The following is a 20,182-nucleotide window of genomic DNA, read 5'->3' as shown; positions in this document are numbered from 1 at the left end:
TCAAAATATTCCTTTTCTTTTAAAAGTCTTAAAACCACATTTTGTAAAATTTACCAATTTTTCAAATAATTTACAGCTTTCGAACCTTTACAACTATTTCTTATCTTGAATCTAATATAAGCAAGTAGTTGAGTAAAAAAAATGATGATATCATAATTTCACATGAAAAAAGGATTTAATGAAAGCAACTAAGTTAAACATGAATTAGGTACAATGAATAAGATCATAAACACATGCATCCTAAATAATTCAACTTAATTTAAGGGTGTTGCAATATCTGTATTATTACGCCAAACTCAGCTTCTTCATGATATGGTTTTATCATGGATAATGATTGAAATTTAGATGTCTAGTGTTGAAACTAAACAGAAAATACTGAACATAGACTTGTGGAAAGGTAACTGCCAGAGTAACCATTTTCAATATTAGATTGAAAAATATATATACCAAGAATAAATAAAATTTCCAAGTCCTAATCAGAAGAATACATTTAAGACTAGACAACAATGAAACCAAATAATAATAATTAGAGAAAATCTATACACGCCGCAACCAAGACAAAGCCTCAAAAAGATACAACCAGGATTATTAACCACCTAGGCTCTCACAAGAATGATCAAAGAAAAAGAAACCAAAAACAATCATAACTCAAAACTTTCAATGAAGAAACCTGCAATCAATGGTTGCCGCGATGCCAAATTCTTTAACCCTAAAGAAGTCACCTTGAGTAAAAAAATTGAAAGAATCTAAATTATCCAGCTTCACCGGTGATACTTATGCCAAAATTATCTCCTCTGTTGTTTATTGGAAGATCAGTAACCCATTGGAGGCAAGCCAAAAGGAGGCATTGGTGGCATTCCCGGCATTCCCATTCCACCCATAGGAGGTTGCGGTGGGGGAGGAGCATACCCTCCTCCCATTCCTGGCATTGGTGGTGCTGGCAAAGCAAGTGGTAGCAACTGGGCATACATATTCTGAAGATCATTGAAAACATTGTTAATCTGATAATCAAACAAGATAAAACCGATTACCATATAAAAGGAAATTTGAAAATGGTACCTGCTGAGCAATTACTTCCTTCTCCTCCTTCTCCTTAGCTTTCTCCTCAATTTGTGCTTCAATTTTTTCCTTGATAAGCTCATCTACCTTGCTTGAATACTCTCGGATAAACTTTAAAACATTTTTAAAAGCAGAAAGTTAAAACAAAATGAGCGTCTGTTAATAAATTTAATTAAAAGATTCCCAAACAAAAACATACTTGTAAGATATATGGGAAAGCAAAATCAATCATGTTATTCATCCAAGCCAACTCAAGAGCAACATCTGGCCGTATAATATCATAGCAGACAAAGAGACATGATGCAAAACACTCTTTCTTCCCCTGCAAATAAATATATCGAAGTTATTCCTTAGTTAAATAAGCAAAGATATTTCAACGCGAAGCATGAATCAAACTCTACTTCGCCAAAAGGGCCTAGTCTATTAAGCATCTGTGTAATCTTTATATACCATGACTTGATGATTTCAAGGTAAAGACAAAAGAATAAACACCTTCTCAATAAAGTAGACAAGCAAATCTTCTGATAGTTCGCGGTCACCAGATTGAGAGCAAGTTTCCATACAGTCCTTGTAAAGATGGTCCTTTTTTGACAAAGCAATGGATTGCTTCCATCTTCCTGCTTTCTTATAGATGTATGCAGCAACACGCCTCATTTCAAGAAGTTCATGCTTCTCAATCTGCTCATTTGTATTGTTGAAGCCAATAAATAATAATTAAAAAAATTATATTTCCCAGAACATTTGGATCTCAAATTTGTTAATTCCCAAAATATGACAAAAGATGGGTGGGATTTACCTTCATTGCAAGACCTATCTGATCAAAGTTGTCATGCAGATCTGTTGATTCTCGAAGTCTGTCATAGTCCTCTTCCTCAACATAAATTTCATTTAGAGCTTCATTGACAGCAGAGACATTATTACTTTGGACTGCGACCATGTATGGCTTGATCAATTTGAGATGGCCAGCCTAAAAACCGAAAATAAACAAAAATATTACTATAGAACAACATTTAAAGCCAATTAATTATATCATTAAGAATAAATCTGTATTAATTTGACCATCAGGAATGAGACATTCAAACCTTTCGCATTATATCTACTACACGAGTATGGTCCACACGAAGAGCAATCACATTTAGAAGATCATTTATTACTTCAGGATGTTCTTTCAAGTAGAAGTGAACAGCTTTATAGTAGAGTTCCACACTTGCAACTTTAACTATAATATCTTTGAATTGCATGTGCTCCCATGCTTCAGGAGAGTGATTCATTACAGTGGTTGCAGCATTATCAAACTCATCATATTGGATGTACAAGTATGTAAGTTCTTTCCAGTGCTGCTGTTCATCACATGCCCGAATAACCTTTGGAATATTAAGCCGGCTTGAGAACAACTTAATGTGTTCCATTAGTTTCTCGGGACGATATCTTGCATAAAGAACTCCCAATTCAGTGAAGATACCCATATGAGCCCGCTCCAATCCTAGCCCACTCTCCATAAGAGATATGAGTTCATTGAAGCATCCCCTGTTCTGATAAAACTCACTAACCTCCTCCAAATCATCCACCTAGCAATATAGTAATTAAACAAACAATAGAAAGTTAGATAAAGCAATTATAGTTTATCTACCACTTGTTTATATTTTTTAGTATTTACTATTACTTACATCATTCAACTTACACTTGAACTTTTTCCAATATGGTATAAAATTAAATTTGAATAACATTTTCATACTGAAGATTGAACAACCAATCATCGTGAGAAGAAATTTCAAATGTTCAATTCTATACTAGAAAAGAGTGTCACCTGAATGATGACATTGAGACCACAAATTTGAGCTAAGCGGAATTCCTCAGCATCAACACAAGCGAAACAAACTTCCTTCCAAGTTTTTGAACTGTTTGCTTTCCTGGCAGCATCAACAGCACCCTGGAACTGTTGAAGCTTAACCAATGTGACTGCTAACTTAGCCCAGTTAGAGATAAAAGCAAATATAATTTTGGCAGCCTCATATAGAGTGTCATCATACAAGCGGTCTCCAACAACTGGTAAATTGGCAACATTTGGCATCAATATAAACTCTTCAATTTCTCCAAGCCGATCAATCTTAGCATAAGCATAAATGAGTTCACTGTCCACCTTGGGCTCTCTGGTCTTCTGCCTAACCATGAGAAGGTACCTTACCAGGTCATGGTATACATCTCCATCTTCAGCAGCCTTTATAACCTCTAAGAAATGAGTTGAATCATCTGCCCGGATGAACGACTCAATTGCATCACTTACTAATCCTTCTCTCAGTTGAGCCTTCGCCACCTGGCTCCAAACAGCATCTTCTTCAACCCGGAAAGCAAACTCCACCGCACGATCAATAGTCTTAAGGTTATCTAGCAGAACATTAACAGCCGGAACATTCAAATTAAATTTCTTGAAAATAGCAAATGCTTCTTCATATAGTTGTGCTTCCACTGCCACCTCCCCCACTGAGGGTCCATCAAAGTTATCCAACCTATTTATGTAATCCATAACTCTTGAAGGATCTGCCTTTATTGCAGTGAGGATCAACAGATTTTGCAGATTGAAGTTTCCGCTGAAAGCAGAATTTTGTAGCACAATCTTTTCAAGAAGCTCAATTAACTCATGGGGAAGATCAGCGGTCATAAAAGCTTTCACTGCAGCTGAAACTTGATCAGGACTCTTGCTTTCAGGCAAAGCGGTGGAAACCACTTGATCAATCAACTGTCTTCTAAACTCATTCTCAGGATTAAGAACTTTGTCCCAGAGGTCAGCATCCATCCTTTCCACAACATATCTGATACAAACATAAGGAAGTAAAGTGCGTGCCTCGTACTAGCATTATAAAATATACAACATCTTCCTTATGAAGGGAAGTCTATGTACCTCGCTTGGAGTTTGAACAAGGAATTTTTATTGGTAACATTAACAAGCTCATCATCACATTGCCCTCTTCGGTAAGCAACAACAGCAAGAGTAGGATCTCGTTTCTCACAATACTTACCAACAACACGAGAATCATAATATGGGTTGGTTGTGAGGAAATGTTCAGGATTGTTGTTGCTGTCAATGATGATTTTACCCAAAGCATTGTGCACATGTACATCCTGGCTTCCTTCACTCACAAGATGCTCCAAGAACTGAGTCAACAAGCGGAGACGATTCCTATACATAAAAGGTAAAATCAGGAAAGAATATTTGCAATGCTACTGGAGATGAAAGGTATAGAAAACTAGCACACCTCTTCTCACACTCTTCAACTAAAGGCTCAACTGGCAAAAGAGAACGAACTGAAAGTATGAGACCTTTAATGAAATCTTCGGGGCATTCATCATCTAACAGCTGTCCTACAACTAGAGGAGCATTTCCAGGATTGACCTAAAAGCAAGAGGTACAATTAAGTCTAAGTTTTAAAAATTGTTAACAAAGATTTAAAACACACACACTAAGAATCACAAAAATTAAATAAAACTCTGAAAACAAAGTTACCTTTTGAACATAACCCTCAATATAGCGCAGCATATTGTTGGTATAAAGATAATGTGTGAGATCTGGAACAAAACCAAAACGATCACACACATTAATCAATGGGCGTGCATCTGGAAGTTTAGCCTCCATTAAAAAGTTCTTTGTCTTCTCAGCATCATAGAAGTTTGATTCCCTAGTCACACGCTCTACCTCCTTAATTTGTCCAGTTTTAGCAGCGGCTTCAATGTACTTGAAGTGAATTTCAGGATCCTCACTATGAAAGACATAACAAAAACCAAAATTACAATAATTGATACAAAGCAAGAAAAGCAAAGTACACAGTCCAGCGAACTAAGGACATGTTCATTATCCAATAAGAAAGAAATACCTGGAGCTCAAGTATGAACCCAAGAAAAAATATAGTCCTTCATAGGATTTAAATTGCTCAAAGAGTTTGATGCATGCATCAGCTCCCAGCTGCTCAGAATATTCCTTAGCAGTCTACATATTACGCACAAGCAAGATTCTCTTATCAACGACTTATCACTTATGAAATCCTGGGGAGAAAGAAAAATCTTAAGGCAACATCAACCAAAAATAGTACCTGAACAATTATCTGAAGATTTCCCCTAAGATTGACCAGTAAAAGATCTTTCATACACTCAAGTGCCCATTCTCGAGAAAGGGTTCCAAAGAACTCAACTAAAGACTGAAAAGAGTCATATAGTAAGTATCCAAAACAACTCTATGATAGATTAAGACATTGGTGCAATTACAATCCAAACCTGTGGCTCAATGGCATGTGTATTCACGATGACACGTTTGATATCAGGCAACTCACTATAATGCTGCAAATGACGCAGACAAAAAAATTCAAGAAATCATTTGGACAAGAGAACATCACTTAGTTATCAGACTGTTAGAAGCTAAGAACCTGAAGAGCACGTATGAAAAGGCCGGCCTTTTCACAGAGTTGAGCAATGCGTGGGCGATCATAATGAGTGAACATGCCATTGGCCAATATAGCATCAGCAACATTTGGAAACGTCACTAGATTAATTTCCAGAACCTAAAAATAATACGCAGAAAATTGTCACTTAAAAAGGTATATACAACACCATTGAGTTCAGAGACAAAGACAACATCACATAAAATATAAGAACCTTTGATTGAAGATATCCATGTTCAGGTAGGTTTGGCTTTAGCACATCCAACAAAAATGCTGTTGCCTCGCGGATCAAGTTCCTCTAAAAAGTAACATAAGAAACATATAAACAAAAGTTCCAGCAAACATAAATAAAATATAAAATTGGTGATTTAACAAATAATTCGCAGTTCTTGAAATTAGAGGAAAGTATGTTGGCTAAACCAAGAGGTTACCAAAGGCAGCTTCAAAATAGAAAGGAATGGTTTCATATCATTATTAGCATTTTTCATTTTATCTTATCCAAAAAGAACACAATGGAAATAAAAGAATAAAGGTTGTATACAATATACATGATTCAGCCCTTTTGGATCTATTTTATTTCTTTTCACATAATGGAATTGATTCTGCAGTTTTAAAATTACATCTGATGATACAAGCACAGCGAACCAGGCATCTTTCGAAGTTCAAACAATAACGGTAAATTTCAAATAAACCTGGAGAAAGAGGTCTGTTATCGTGTTGTAGTCAACGGGGCAACCTCCCTCCATTTGAGACATCATGAGAGCAAAATTGACAGCACCCTGCAATCAAGCAAGTTTAAAAAAATGCTACACCATAAATAAAAACAATGATGCTCAAAAAATAAACAACTGAGTAGATTAGTGGGATATAAATGTTGTTGAAAGGACAACATCATATGCATGAAGAAACCATTCCAATTTGGACTGATTTAAATGCCATTCATGAGGTGCTACTATTTTAAGCAAGTTCTGCTATGCTCAAACCTTAGAACAAAAGTCACCAGATCACAAAAGTGAAGCAACTCAGAAGTTAAGGCATCAGTTAGTCAATTTTGTTCAGAAAAATCCTGCTTACCTGCGGGTCTGTCCGTAAAATTGTTTGCAGAAGGAACATGTAATCAGGTGTATATCCAACCTTCAGCAAAGAAAAAGAAAGATTGTATCAGAAAGATACTAGAAAACAAAATAAACAATTAAACTGTGTGGTAAATGAGACAATGATACAAGAATAAAATTACAATACCTCTAATTTTACAATTCTACTTGGCCTAATAAAAAATTACCTGCTTGGAATAAATCAGGATCTTGTCGAATTCCCTCCTTTCCGCAAAAGCTGCAACAACTTTCGGTGTAGCTCTAGCTTTAATATAGATTTTCAGTGCAAGGTCATTATCAACTGTCTGCATTATATGCATGCATTATACAAATTAGGAAGGAAAAATATTTTTTTTTTTTAAAAGGAAAAGAAAAAAAGTACAAAAAAATAAATAAATCAGTAAACATAGAATGAGTTTTCTGAAAAAAGAAGTGACAGGTCAGATATTCCTTCGCAGACCTTCCAAAAGGTAAATTAACAAGTCCAAATGAAAAAGAGAAAATAAATTTAAATTTCTGTCAGGACCTTCACAAGGTCGCCAAGCTCCTCACTGCATTCCAGTTTGTCCTCTGCTAGCCAATTTTCCAAAAGATTCTTCTTGTTCTGATTTACCACAAGTCGTGACAGTTCCAACGACTCAAAAGCATTGAGTTTACCCCTGGTTAACAGAGTTCCAAAGTATTGCAACAACGGTGGTGTTTGTCCAGCTTGTACAGGTACACTCTGAAGCAAAGTACAGAGGTAAATCAAAAAATGATATGAAGAGCATGTTAAGTTCCCATATTAATGTGGCACAATTTCACAAGGCAGACTCCAAACTAAATGCATTAACTTGACAAAAACGACAAATATAAATGTGTCAATAATTTAACAACGTATACCTGAAATTTAGCTACTGTGTCAGGAGTACGAAGTATTCCTCGTGGTGACTCTGCAGCAAGCTCTGCAGCTTCCTTATATTTGGTCTGAGCAAATAATTCTTGAAAACGCTGAACAACCTGAAGAAAAAAAGAAAAAGAAAAAAAAAAAGAGAAATTTTACAATCACCAAGGGAAAAATGAAAAGAATATCAATGTTTCTCATGGTTCAAACTTCAAATTAACTAGGAGGAAAAGAAAGTGCACAAAATATATTTACTGTACATATATTACATTTTAGAACATTTTTGCACATGCTTTTGATCAAATTTCACTAAAGTAATGGTGAGATTCAAATTGTTAAGTGTCCATTTCAGATAGTCTATAAAAAACATCTATGCAAGCAAATGCCACATGATAAATAAGATATTGTTCAATCATTATCTTGTACTTTTATGCTAATCTCCTTGCTGCTAATTCTCTTTTCTGAACAACACTACTGAAGCGCTTTGAGGACAACTACAATCTATGAGACAGTAGACATGGAACAAAGAATATAATAGTCAAGTTACCAATTCTTCTGCACCAGGGAGGTTTCCTCTTTTAGCAAGATTAACAGCAAGTTCCAAATTGTTTAGCTGCAAAATGCCCAAAAAAGTATTAAGTAGATACAAAAAGAAAAGGCATTCCCATTTGATTAAAAATACAGTGCAACACATAAAATACCTGGCCACTAACAAAAGGTACAATGGTTGCCTCATTCACAGTAGCCAGCAACACTTGGCCACGTCTATTTATGGCATAAAATCCCCCTACCGAGGATGCTTCTGAGGTCAAAAATATAGGATCGGGACTGATTCGATTTCTGTAAACTGCAGTGGCAGTCTCCATATCATAGACAAATAAAAGCCCAAGTTTTGTGATCACATATATCAAGCCGTATTTATTTGAAATCTGCACAATAAAAACAATTTAAATATTTAACACAATATCTGTTGGGAATAGAGAAATCCTAAATGAAGTTTACACTTTTACCTGCATTGATACAGGAAAGTCATCAGCAAAGTCTGGAGGAAAGAACAGATCTGCTTGTTTTTTAGAAAACGATGGCTTGCCTGATAAAAAAAACGCCACAATATACCAGAAGGTGGCAAAAGAAGCATAAGAAGGAGGTAAGAATGTATACTACTAAGAATAGACACTCTATCAAAATTTTACAACAATATCTTCTGTTATTCTATTTGAAAAATATTGTACCCCATTTGGAAAGGGTGTCCATATACGTATGATATTTAGCGATTCTAAATTTAAGCAACTTCATATCCATCCTATCGTATTTTATTATTTAGGTAAATTGATATTAAAAAAATATTTTATTTTATTTTTATACCATGCAAGTAGAAATATGCTAGCTATTTTATTGGTAATTGATAACCTAGGCATGTTTATACCTGGCTGGGCACCAAGTTCAATGACATGCATCTTTGATGTAACCTGTCCAGCATTAATGGTCTTGGATGCAAAACAAATAAGAATTGAATCCTTATCATTTCCAGGAACCTGCATATTACAATACAAAACAAAATTCAACCTACCAACTACACGGTTGCAATCAATATAAATGGATCGCAAAGAAGACAGACGTACTCGAAACGAGGCAAACGAGGCAGCATGTGCTTCAAGAGCCTGACTTCGTTGTTGATCAACTGCGAAGAGTTGCATGTTTCCTTTTACAAGTTGTGGTCTCTATAACCAGAAAAAAAATAGAAAATAAAACATTACTGCAAATAATGATTTCAGAAACTTTGGTGCTCTGCAATCTGAATGACGGCAAAAGATGATGCATTCAAATGCTTTTAAACAGGGGGGAAAAGTAAACAAAAAAAGAAGTGCATGATTTCAAATCTCAAAATATAAGTACACAGCCAGTTAATTTATAAAAGAAAATAATTTCAAGGTATGAAGAAGTTGGTTAACAACATGTGAAAACTGAAAAGTAGCTTGAAAAGCAAGAGTACCCCAAGTCTTGAACCTTTGTATTTGGTTCACATAGTAATGAAAAGCATCAAAAAATTAAAATGGAAAAAATCATATGATAGATTTGAACCATCAATTGACTAAGTATGAAAATAAGCTCGAGTAAATTTATTTCATATGGACAATATTGATACTTTTCTATTTTAATACTGTATAAACTATACATAACCATAAACCATGACAATAAAGGTAAAATAAAATACAAAATCATCAAATCCAATTATTTACAACTGGAAGTATTCATATTTCTTGAGTGCTTCAAGTTCAGTGTGTAATTCTAATTCATAAACAAGCTAATGAGCTCCTATTCTACAACATATGTTGGAGCATATCGGTTACAAACTACCTACGTACATTACAAATACATGCACCCATCACAAATATTGAAATATTATTTTAGAGTATAACATATTGTGGTGGGAATGAAGGACGGGCAATAAGTCAACTGAACACACACATATGGATATAAGGGGAATTACAGATAAGTCGAAGTGCAAGGCGTGGAAAGTTGCTATAGGAAAGGAAACACTTACCTCAGGATTACCAGGAGCAATTCCAATCAAAACCAACCACTTTTCACTAGGATCACAACGATAATTGATGATCTGATTATTCGCGAGATTAGCTGTTCGATCAAACACCTTCACTGGCTCACCATCACCTGTAAACGAGAAAAGTAAAAAATAATAAATTCACAGTTTAAAAAGTTCAAGTAACAGTACAAACATAGAATATACGATGATTCACTGCCATATTCAGATTCAGATATAATTACAACCGCAAAGGAGAAATAGAACAATATGTTTTCACCTTCAATTGACCAATGATACACAGATGTCTGAGTGACTATGCCTAACGTCTTTGGGGTTACCCACTTCCAAAACACAACCTAAAGAAAATGAAACACATAATAATTAATAATAATCACGAGTAGTTACAGAGTAATTTCGATGTTAACAAATCCACACCTGTTGGTTCATTTGATATGATTTCATCTTTGTTTTCGTTTCAATGTTAAACACTTGCAAATGATCCTGAGTAGTTCCAGGAACTTGAGCTGCATTAATAACAACACATTCATAATAAAGAAAACAATAAATCAGTATTGTTCCAAAAAAAATAAAAAAATATCCGCATGTATATATCAAAGAGATTAATTTGTATACATTGACGGCGTAAAACTTTTTTAACACATGCATCCAATCAAATCATACCATAGTGCCACTTTTATAGGTTAGTTCCTAAAATATGTCTACAAATATCCACGTGACATGATTTGATTGGATGCACGTGTAAAAAGGTTTTACACTATCGATGAATATAGATTAAATCCATATACGAGAAAATAGATGTGCTGATGGTGTAAAATAATTATTCTACACTGACATCCCATGAGCATCTTGTATTCCACCAAATCACAAATATATTTTATAATTAGTTGTATGATATCACAAATTGAAGGTTTTTATTGGAAGACACTAAAACTATTTTACACTGTCGATGCATATCCATCAAACTCATATTAAATCTACTTCGTCCTACATCTATCCAAATCATTTCCTATGACAAATCAAAATTTAACGATCTACATATCTAATTAACAAATCACAAAAATAAAACATTTAAATCATTAATCACATTACATTACATGATCCGTAAATAACAAAAGCTCATAAAACACAATTATATCCTTAATGACATGACATTACCTTTAAGAGCGAGAATTCTGGTATTGGGGTTCATAAGAGCAGAATCAGCAGTGATAGGCCGTCTCAAAGGTTGCATAGGCATATTCATATCAATCATAACAACACTATTCGAAGGACCGGTTTCTCGAACACAAATGAATTTCTCAGATTCCATCGTCACATGTGTGAATGTGATGAATTGTGGATTGATCCCAACGCTTCCCAACTGCATAATTCAAAAGCGACTTAAACAAATTAATTTGAAAATCATGAAAAAGTATGAATCAGATTGAAATGTAACAATGCTGATTGAAATTGAGATCTAAGGAAGAAAATTGAGAATCGGAAATGGTGAATCGAACCGTTAAGGCTTCTTTCATGGTGATGGGGGCGTTAGCAGCCATGATTGATTGATGAAAGGAGAATGTGGGAGAGAGTGTGATGTTACAGTGCGAGATCTGAAGCAGCGAAGAACATGAGAGAGAATGCGATGGAGAAGAAGGAGTGTGCGTGGAAGAAGAACAGAGAAAATGGAGAAGAAGGTGGTGAAAGTGAATGAAATGAATGAAGTGTGCTTTCTAAAAATGTGTTTTTTTTTCTTCTTTCCCTTTTTTCGGTTTTATTATTTGTTTATTGCTACTTGCTTACTCATCATAAGATTCGGACCAAGATGAGATTTGCCACGTAAGATTTGGATCTTGGGCCTAAAGCCAAATTATTGAAATATGAAAGTTGCTATATAGGTCCTTCAAGTTGCTTAATCCTCGAAAAAAGGACTGACCGAAAGATAGTATTTGATGAAAAAAGGCCGATTGAAATGTATCTTCTAATAAATTTGTTTCATCGATAGCTTCTGATAGAAAAAAAAAAGTCGATCAAAATGTATCTTTCAATAGACTTGTTTCATCTAGAGATATGTTCCGATAATTGAGGGGCTTTTGAACATACATGAGGGGTATATAGAGTAATTTTCTTGAAGTATTTGTCCAACATTTGAGAAGTCGTATTGTAGTCCTTGGAATTTGAACAGGAGAAATTATATTTGTACAGTCATTTTATGGCAACTTTATATTTTATGCTCATATGAGAACTGATATTTATATTACTGTTTTGTGACAACTTTTGTAAAACTTGTTCTCTCATACTCAAAATATATTCTCTCTCTCTCTCTCTCTCTATATATATATATATATATATATTGTTTTTGACCAATAAAAAGAGTGAAAAAGAAGGTTGTCACAAAAGTTGTCCTCAAATGGTTGTTTCTCTCTATTGTTTTTTACCAATAAAAAGAAACAAAAAGAAGATTGTCTCAAAAGTTGTCACAAGGTTGTACAATTATCATCACCATTTGAATAATTGTTAAACAATTAAACTAAGGTTGTTGATAAGGGTTTCAATCTAATTAATGGTCACAATTGATGGAGAGATGAAATTGTATGGATTGACAAATAGGATTGAGGTTTTGACATAATTATTTTTCTGGTTTTACTTTCCTGCTTTTTATCATCAGGTATGAGTTTCATGATCTCGATTATCTCTTTCGCATAAATTAAGTTGTAATCTTGTGATTAATCAATGAGAATCTTATCTTCTTCATTCAAATTTATTTCTCTCTTATGAATTTTTTCCACCTCAACATGGTATCATTCGCTGATATGATCAAAACTTCGCTTCGAATTTTTGCAATGCCCTCCAAATTGATCAACTTTGGGATCAAACAAGTCCTTCTTTCGCTCGTCTCCATTACTATGGTCCTCATAGGCTGTAATCATTCATGGGCACATTCCAAGGAAATAGTTCTTGATGCTAAGACGAAGTTTAATTTTCTTGAAGGAATTATTCGGATGCCTAGGGATTCTATCGATTCTTCCCATCGTGCATGCAATTGTCGAAACATGATCATCCATTCTTGGATCATGAATTATGTGGATGATTCCATTAATTAATCGTTTATTTTCATATAAAAGGTCCAAAACGTTCTGGTGGTTGAAAACTATAGTAGACAATTTCACACTATAAAATGAGGCTGGATCTTGGGCCTAAAGCCCAATTATAGAATGAGGTTGGATCGTTTTTGTTAAGTCGCACTGAAGTATGAGATTTTCTTATCTCACACTCCATACTTATCGTGCACACACCCTTTGAAAATCTGAAAAATGACATCTGATTTTTAGATTCTAAAAGATGAATAGGTTTTTCAACCATTTTCAAAATGTCAAAAATTAGGCATTGTCATTTTAACCACAATTTAGCTATGACTAAATATTTTTTTTGGTTTTTTTAGTAAATAGAAATCATCATCATCATGTGTGAAAAAATAATAATATTGTCATGTATGAAACAAACAATAGACGTGTTTGACACTTCGGTTAAAAATTAGCAAAAACATGATATCATTACAAGAGATTCTTACTTGTATATGATCGTTTTTTTTTTTTTTTTTAGATTGATGAAATGACAAAGTCATTATAAATTCACACATATAAATGAATGTACTGTTGAGGTTTGAACTATGGTTATGGCTTCAGTCTTCGAACCCCATCGTAACATTCGGTCAAATAATTTCGACATTTTTGTTAGTTGATCTATAAGTTGTGGACTATGTGATCATTTATGTAATCCTTATTTAACTTATTCCTATCATCTTATTAAGTACTTGCTCTTTAACTAAATAGGAGACTTTATCATTTACACCATAAAAAAAATGTAATAATCCTCTTGATCTTTGAATGTGTAAGGAGTAAGGGTGAGAATAGGCCAGGTCAGGTCAGACTTTGATAGGCCTGAGTCTGGCCTACGAAATAAATCACAAGCCTGAGCCTGCCTGGCCTATGGCCTATCATAGGCCGTTTTTCTAGGCCTGGCCTGACCTATTTAAAAGCATGGACTGGCCTGAAAGCCTACTTCACATTAAGGCCATCAAATAGTTCATTTTGCCTACTAAATAGGTTAAACATGTCTTAAAGCCTACTTAAAAGCCTATTTCACTACAAGTAAATTTCAACTAGATTAAAGCCTACATAAAAGCCTATAACAACAAAGTCTATTAAGGGACTAATAGATAGAGAAAAAGATGTTTATATTTTTAATATATGCAATTATTTTAATATAAAAAAATATTTTTTAATAAATAAGTATTAATAGGCCGGCCTATTAGGCTTAACAGTCTTTTTTTGAAGCCTAAGCTTGGCCTATTTAACTAAACAGGCTTTCTAAAAAGCCTAAGCTTAGGCCTATCTACTAAACAGTCCAGGCCAGGCCGTAGGCCCCTGTAAGCCGGCCTGGCCTATTCCCAACCCTAGTAAGGAGTAATCATAATAGTACTTTAATATATCAAAATTTTAAAATAATCCCTGATTGTGCACTTCAGTCAAAATAGTCTCTGATATTAAAATACTCCAGCATGGTTATGGTGTTGTGCTAATTCCAATCGAAAATTCTAGAAACCTGGCCAAACCATTGTGAACCAACAACGTAAGGACGTAGCTAATTTATCTTAACCCATCCGAAATAACAGCCCCACAAATATTCGGTCAAAGTACTTAAACAACGTTTTAATAGTCAAACCCTGTCTTCTCATAACACTACTTATACTTAAATAAAAAAAGAAAATACTTCCTCCAGTTCTATTTATAAGAGAAAGTTGGGTTAACAAAGTTAATGTATCTTGACTAAATTTTGAACCAGATACATAAACTTTGGTTGACCAAATTTTCTCTTATAAATAGGATCGGAAGGAGTATTTCGTTAAGATTGTCATATTAATTTTTTTAGAGGAAACTTGTCATATTAGTTTTTCAATATACTTACTTATTGTCATATCAGTTCTATTTATTGTCATTTCAGTCTCTATGAAAAAAGTTACTGTAAGTATTGAAATATTATTTTAGTGTTAGAGACTATATATTTTGACTAATAAAGTACACAAATAAAGACTATTTTAAAATGTTGATATATTAAGAGATTATTGTGGCTACTCCTTACGACCAAAATGACTATTATCCCTAAAAAAAACATTCACACTATCGATTTCAACAACAAATCGTTCATTGAACATGAACATGATTATAATCCCATATGGAGGAGACTGGAGTAGTATGTGTAATGTTCCTTTTGGTCACGAAAACTTTGTCAATTCTTTACAAATCGGTGATGAATGACGGTTCTAATTTAATAATTGTGTTCTCATTAGTTTTAATAAAATTTTATAAAAGTATTCATTTGTTTATTCTCAACCTTATGCATGATATTGCTTAAGAAAAAAACCTAGGCATAATACATATGGACCTTATCTATCCCAGTCTCAATTACCCAAACAAGGAACTACATTTTAATATCCATTGTTTCTTCTGGAGGCTTTAAGTTGACTAAATGGAAAAATAAAAGCAATCAAGGTTTTACCGAGTCATGTGATAGAGGAACAAGTAATCACTCACAATCATATATTCAGAAGTTGGCAATGTCAATGTATATGCATTATGCAATATCTTAATGTAAGGTAGTGTACATAAAATGTTAGGTTGAAACTTCAGCAATATCTTAATGTAAGGTAGTGTACATAAATAAATGCTTGTTATTACATCAAGACCATTCTACCAAAACTGTACTTTATACGTCCTATTCTCCCCTCAGCTACAAATAACCAAAATTTCACCAAATCGTAGGGTATATACAGATTAGAATCTAGTTACTCTCTTAATTTTAGGGCACCAGTTTTCTTTCCTTTAACCAAAATCACACTCACTAACTTCTCACTAACTGTACTGCAGAAGGTTAATAATGAAATGGAGGCACCCTATCACCCAATTTATGTAGCATTTACACTTTTGATGAAAGTTGTCTCTGGTGTCCGACATATATTATGTCTAACACTGGCCTCCACATGTAATTACAATCAATCACATTCATTTTTCTTCATTTTTCTAAGTTATAACAGGTGTCTGCGTCGGTGTCGTGTCAGATGTTTGTGTCTGTATCGGTGAGACTTCAAATGTAGTTTTGTAATTTGATTATCATAACACTTATATCATCGATAGAGCCTCGCGATACAGATAAATCTACAAGTTTCTTACAAGCTTGGAAGGATCCTTGTCTATTGCTCTCTACACATAAAGGACCAGCAAGATCTACAGCTTCTTGATTACTAACCTGAACAAGATTGAAAAGAGAAACTAAATCAGTTACTCGTTTAATAGTACTATAGTTGAGCAAATTGATCTCATGAAAAGAACATTGCAATTAATTGATGAAGTCCTATACCTTTTCCCATAATCCATCTGAAGCTAAGATTAAAAAGTCATGATGAGGTTCAATTCTGAGTACTTTGGTCTCAGGTTCTGCTATCACATATTGTTTCATGTGTCTATCTCCAATGCTCCTTGAAACAGCAAGAGATCCTTGGATTCTCCAAACACCGCGGCACATATCTACATATCCTCCCTACAAAATAAATTTCAAAACTAACTAAGTACCTTCATGAGATCCTAAACTACAAAGGTTTCAATTACCAACGACAAACGGAAAAATTGCTATCATCATCATTATCATAATCAATTACCTGAGTTTCAATTCGTTCTTTTTCGTCTTTCCTTGAAGGTTTGTGATCCGACGTTAAGGCCTCAGCAACACCTCCTCTACTGATGACAGCGCGACAATCGCCTGCATTGGACACAACAAGGTTACCATTCCTAATAAATGCTGTTACACAGCAAGAGCCACCATTAAGATCTTCTTTTAAGAAATCTGAATCTGTTTTGAGGTAACCATGCTTCACTGCTTCCTCAATATCACTTTCATCTCTTCTGATTACTTCCTCTAACACATTCTTTTCCAAGTTCTGTGCCGCGAATTCCGAAGCTTTTGTACCTCCATGTCCATCAAATATGCCAAAAAATGCCTGTACCAATCACAAACAAAAATCTTAGACTATATATTGGTCCTTACACATGTATCCATTTTGTAAATCCCATTAACCATAAATTTAATAAGACCTTTCCAAATTTGTTTAATAAATCTATATAGTATAAAAAAAAAAAAAAAAAGATGAACAAATCCATGCAACCCATGAAGTTACCTGTTTAGATTGTCCATGAAGATCAAGAGAAGCAGAGTAACGATCCTCCATATGCTTCCTGCTTCCTCTCTTACAATACACAGAAAACCCATCTCCTTCTACCTCAACAACATCCTTCGCTGCCGACCGAGATGGTACTGCTGGTGGAAGCTCAACAATGAGAGAAGCAACAGGTATATCAAGTTTAGCAGGTCTCTTTTTCTTCAAAACCGGCGAGGAGTGTGAAGAAGAAGAAGAGGTTGGGAGAGAATCCGTGGAAGAAGAAATGATATAGCAATTTTTGGTGAAGTAATGGGAAGAGGAAAGAGAGAATATAGGAGAATTTGGAATTGCAACGGAACAAGACATGTTTGTTTTGTTTGCTGTTTCGAATGTTGTATGTTCTTTTTTGATTTAGTATAAGTAGTGTTATAGAGAAGACAAGGTTTGACTTTTTTTTTTTTTTTTGAAAGAAGACAGGGTTTGACAATTAAAACGTTGTTTAAGTACTTTGACCGAATATTTGTAGGGCTGTTATTTGGGATAGGTTAAGATAAATTAGCTACGTACTTACGTTGGTTCACAATAGTTTGGCCGGTTTTCTAGAATTTTGGATTGGAATTAGCATAACCCCACAATCATGCTGGACTCATTCTTTGTTTTGTGGAAGAAAAAAAAAAAAAAAAGTTGCACGGGACATTACCAAATAGTTAAAATATGGAGATGTTAGACTAAGCATGTAGTAGACAATCTCGACCGTTACGGTCAGACCAGACGATTTATATTACATAGTTAAAAAATTAACTATGAACAATCTCGACCATCCATTTAAGATTTGATAAGAAAAAAATTGTTATTGCGTCCTTTTGTTACACAAAGAAATTCATATCTGGAGATGTATTGTATCACATAATAGTTAGATATAGATACTCTGCGGATATGTATCCATGAATATCAAAATTAATTTTAAGAAAATATTTTATCAAATACTTATAGCATTTCCCAAAATTTTATTAACATATCTTAGCAATATAGTATCCTAAATTTTAAAATTTTCACGTATATGTATCTTGTCGTACCCGCATCTCCCCTAAATATCTAAGTTTCATAGTTAGCCATGTACGGATACATGTGATCTTTAAATTAATAGAGAAATTACTTTTTTTTTTTTTTAAAAAAAAAATTATCTACTATCATTTAAAAATTATAATAACTATTATTTATTGAAAGTATCAATGAATTTTTTTTTTTTATTACTTATAATGGTGAATATTGAATATTTTTACATAATATGTAAAAAAAAAATCATCTTAATGCTTATAAACATGAAATACTATTGTTTATTATGAAAAAATCTTTTTAAATACAAAATTCGATAAATAGCTCTTTGATTCATAAAAAGAATTATTAATTTATTGATTTACAAAGAAAATATATCAAAATACGTCAATTTGTCAATGTAACATTGAAGTTCGCTTTATTATAAAAAATCAAAATATCATTATTTTTCTTGCGAATGACGTAGTAGATACTATGAGACCATTTGATCATTACAAGAAGGAATGGTAAAAAAAATATATTGAGGGAGAAGGAATGGTAAAATTAAGCAAGCAAGAACGTGTCAAAAAGTTTGAGAAAATTAATTACAGTATCTTCATAAATACTCAAATATAAAAGTTATTCTTCAAAAACATTCTCTCTATCTAGTGTGACTTGTACTTAAACATGAAAACAAGACCAATTCATTAACCTCTAATTTGCAACCAATTTTTTTCGAGAAATGAATATAATATAGTTACACTGCAAGTGTTAAACCGGCATTTAAAATGGAGCTTAACATTGACTGAAACAAGTGTTCGTTAATTAATTAATAAAATAAAAAGTATAGAGGAATTAATTAGTATATAGAAATATAAATAAATCATGTTGAATGTGTATTCAAGGAGAATTTTTCAATTTTTAGATTTGACTTAATCACTACCCCTTCTTGTTGGCAAATGCTACTAATTAAGAAATTGTTTGTTTTCTTGGGCGGTACGTAGCAGCCGTCATTCGAAGCTGGTGGCCGTTTGCCAGGTCAATTTAGATCTATCTCATCTGCTGTTTGTTGTTGAATGTTGATGTAGACATTTTCTAACATTCTTTATTAAGAAAAATCATAGTGTATAATTTTCGAGTTGTGTTATTTAAACATCTATACATGTGACAACTTTTGTGACAACCAAAATTTTACAAAGGAAATGAGGTAAGGGCACAAAAACCAAAACAATAGAGAGAGAAAGTAAAAAGATAATGTGAGTATGAGAGAGAAAGTTGTCACAAAAGTTGTAAAAAATGGTTGTTCAAATATCATTTCTCATAATTATTTTATGAAAAATTTTGGGACATGTTTCTCATTCGTCTTTTTTTCTCATACTTTCGTTATATTTTTATTTTTATTGTGTAATTTTAGTTTTTGCGTTAATATCTATATTTTTTTGTATATATTTAACTGTCTTATAAATTGTCTTAAAAGTTGTTTAAAGACTTTTGCGGTGAGACATTATATTCTTCATTTATTTATTGATTTTCCAATGTCATAATATCAACTTTCTCCATCATCATTTCTACTATCAACTTTCATTTCTATTCCTTTGTATAACCTTTTTGACTCAGCTATAAGATATATATTTTAAGAATAACATCACTAACATAACTTTTTAATGAGTTGAAATTTACATTGGTCATGTCAAATTTATATCATAATTACATGATTTGGTAAAATTTATGTGAATTTAACCAATAAAAAATATGTGTGAAGCTTATCTTGCATTGTCAAAGATTGTTTTGATGATGTCTGATATAGGTTATTTTGATGTTGTTTCAATGCTTGTTTTTAATGTTATTCCTTGATAGTTTTGCTTTAGAATATGTTAAAGCACCTTAGCAATCTGTGTCTTTATCACTGTGTGATTCCTTGTA

General features: G+C 33.4%; 2 protein-coding genes across 2 annotated transcripts; both read right to left on the bottom strand.

Annotated features, from left to right (window-relative positions):
- Window positions 1-387: 387 nt before the first annotated feature.
- LOC25490931 (clathrin heavy chain 1) lies at window positions 388-11,755 on the bottom strand. Its single transcript, XM_013604842.3, has 30 exons — window positions 11,529-11,755; window positions 11,188-11,392; window positions 10,447-10,535; window positions 10,289-10,367; window positions 10,012-10,139; window positions 9,089-9,187; window positions 8,893-9,001; window positions 8,477-8,556; window positions 8,168-8,395; window positions 8,014-8,079; window positions 7,466-7,582; window positions 7,110-7,307; window positions 6,772-6,888; window positions 6,564-6,623; window positions 6,182-6,268; window positions 5,704-5,787; window positions 5,475-5,609; window positions 5,326-5,388; window positions 5,145-5,249; window positions 4,929-5,041; window positions 4,562-4,814; window positions 4,314-4,450; window positions 3,959-4,237; window positions 2,867-3,869; window positions 2,142-2,627; window positions 1,856-2,026; window positions 1,552-1,737; window positions 1,259-1,381; window positions 1,060-1,170; window positions 388-974 (listed from the first exon to the last, which is right to left on the bottom strand). The coding sequence occupies exons 1-30, from the start codon at window positions 11,568-11,570 to the stop codon at window positions 813-815; spliced, it is 5,115 nt and encodes a 1,704-aa protein (XP_013460296.1). The 5' UTR covers window positions 11,571-11,755; the 3' UTR covers window positions 388-812.
- Window positions 11,756-15,637: 3,882 nt separating this feature from the next.
- On the bottom strand, window positions 15,638-17,613 carry LOC25490930 (probable protein phosphatase 2C 25). Its single transcript, XM_024778287.2, has 4 exons — window positions 17,243-17,613; window positions 16,727-17,065; window positions 16,429-16,608; window positions 15,638-16,317 (listed from the first exon to the last, which is right to left on the bottom strand). The coding sequence occupies exons 1-4, from the start codon at window positions 17,588-17,590 to the stop codon at window positions 16,156-16,158; spliced, it is 1,029 nt and encodes a 342-aa protein (XP_024634055.1). The 5' UTR covers window positions 17,591-17,613; the 3' UTR covers window positions 15,638-16,155.
- Between the last annotated feature and the right edge of the window lie 2,569 nt (window positions 17,614-20,182).

Source organism: Medicago truncatula, chromosome 3 (assembly GCF_003473485.1).
Source record: "Medicago truncatula cultivar Jemalong A17 chromosome 3, MtrunA17r5.0-ANR, whole genome shotgun sequence".
NCBI classification, from domain to species: Eukaryota; Viridiplantae; Streptophyta; class Magnoliopsida; order Fabales; family Fabaceae; genus Medicago; species Medicago truncatula.
Note: the sequence above shows the minus strand (reverse complement) of the source record. Positions and strands in the feature narration are given on the sequence as shown.

Bases quoted from the DNA above. Each gene is read 5' to 3' on its own strand.
- LOC25490930 (XM_024778287.2), bottom strand. From the start codon at position 17,590: ATGTCTTGTTCCGTTGCAATTCCAAATTCTCCTATATTCTCTCTTTCC. The intron at 17,066-17,242 runs GTAACTTCATGG...TGATTGGTACAG, and splicing joins TTCATGGACAATCTAAACAG to GCATTTTTTGGCATATTTGA. The intron at 16,318-16,428 runs GTATAGGACTTC...AATCTTGTTCAG, and splicing joins CAGATGGATTATGGGAAAAG to GTTAGTAATCAAGAAGCTGT.
- LOC25490931 (XM_013604842.3), bottom strand. From the start codon at position 11,570: ATGGCTGCTAACGCCCCCATCACCATGAAAGAAGCCTTAACG. The intron at 10,140-10,288 runs GTGAAAACATAT...TCTCGTTTACAG, and splicing joins GTATCATTGGTCAATTGAAG to GTGATGGTGAGCCAGTGAAG. The intron at 7,583-8,013 runs GTAACTTGACTA...TTTTTTCTTCAG, and splicing joins TCCCTGGTGCAGAAGAATTG to GTTGTTCAGCGTTTTCAAGA.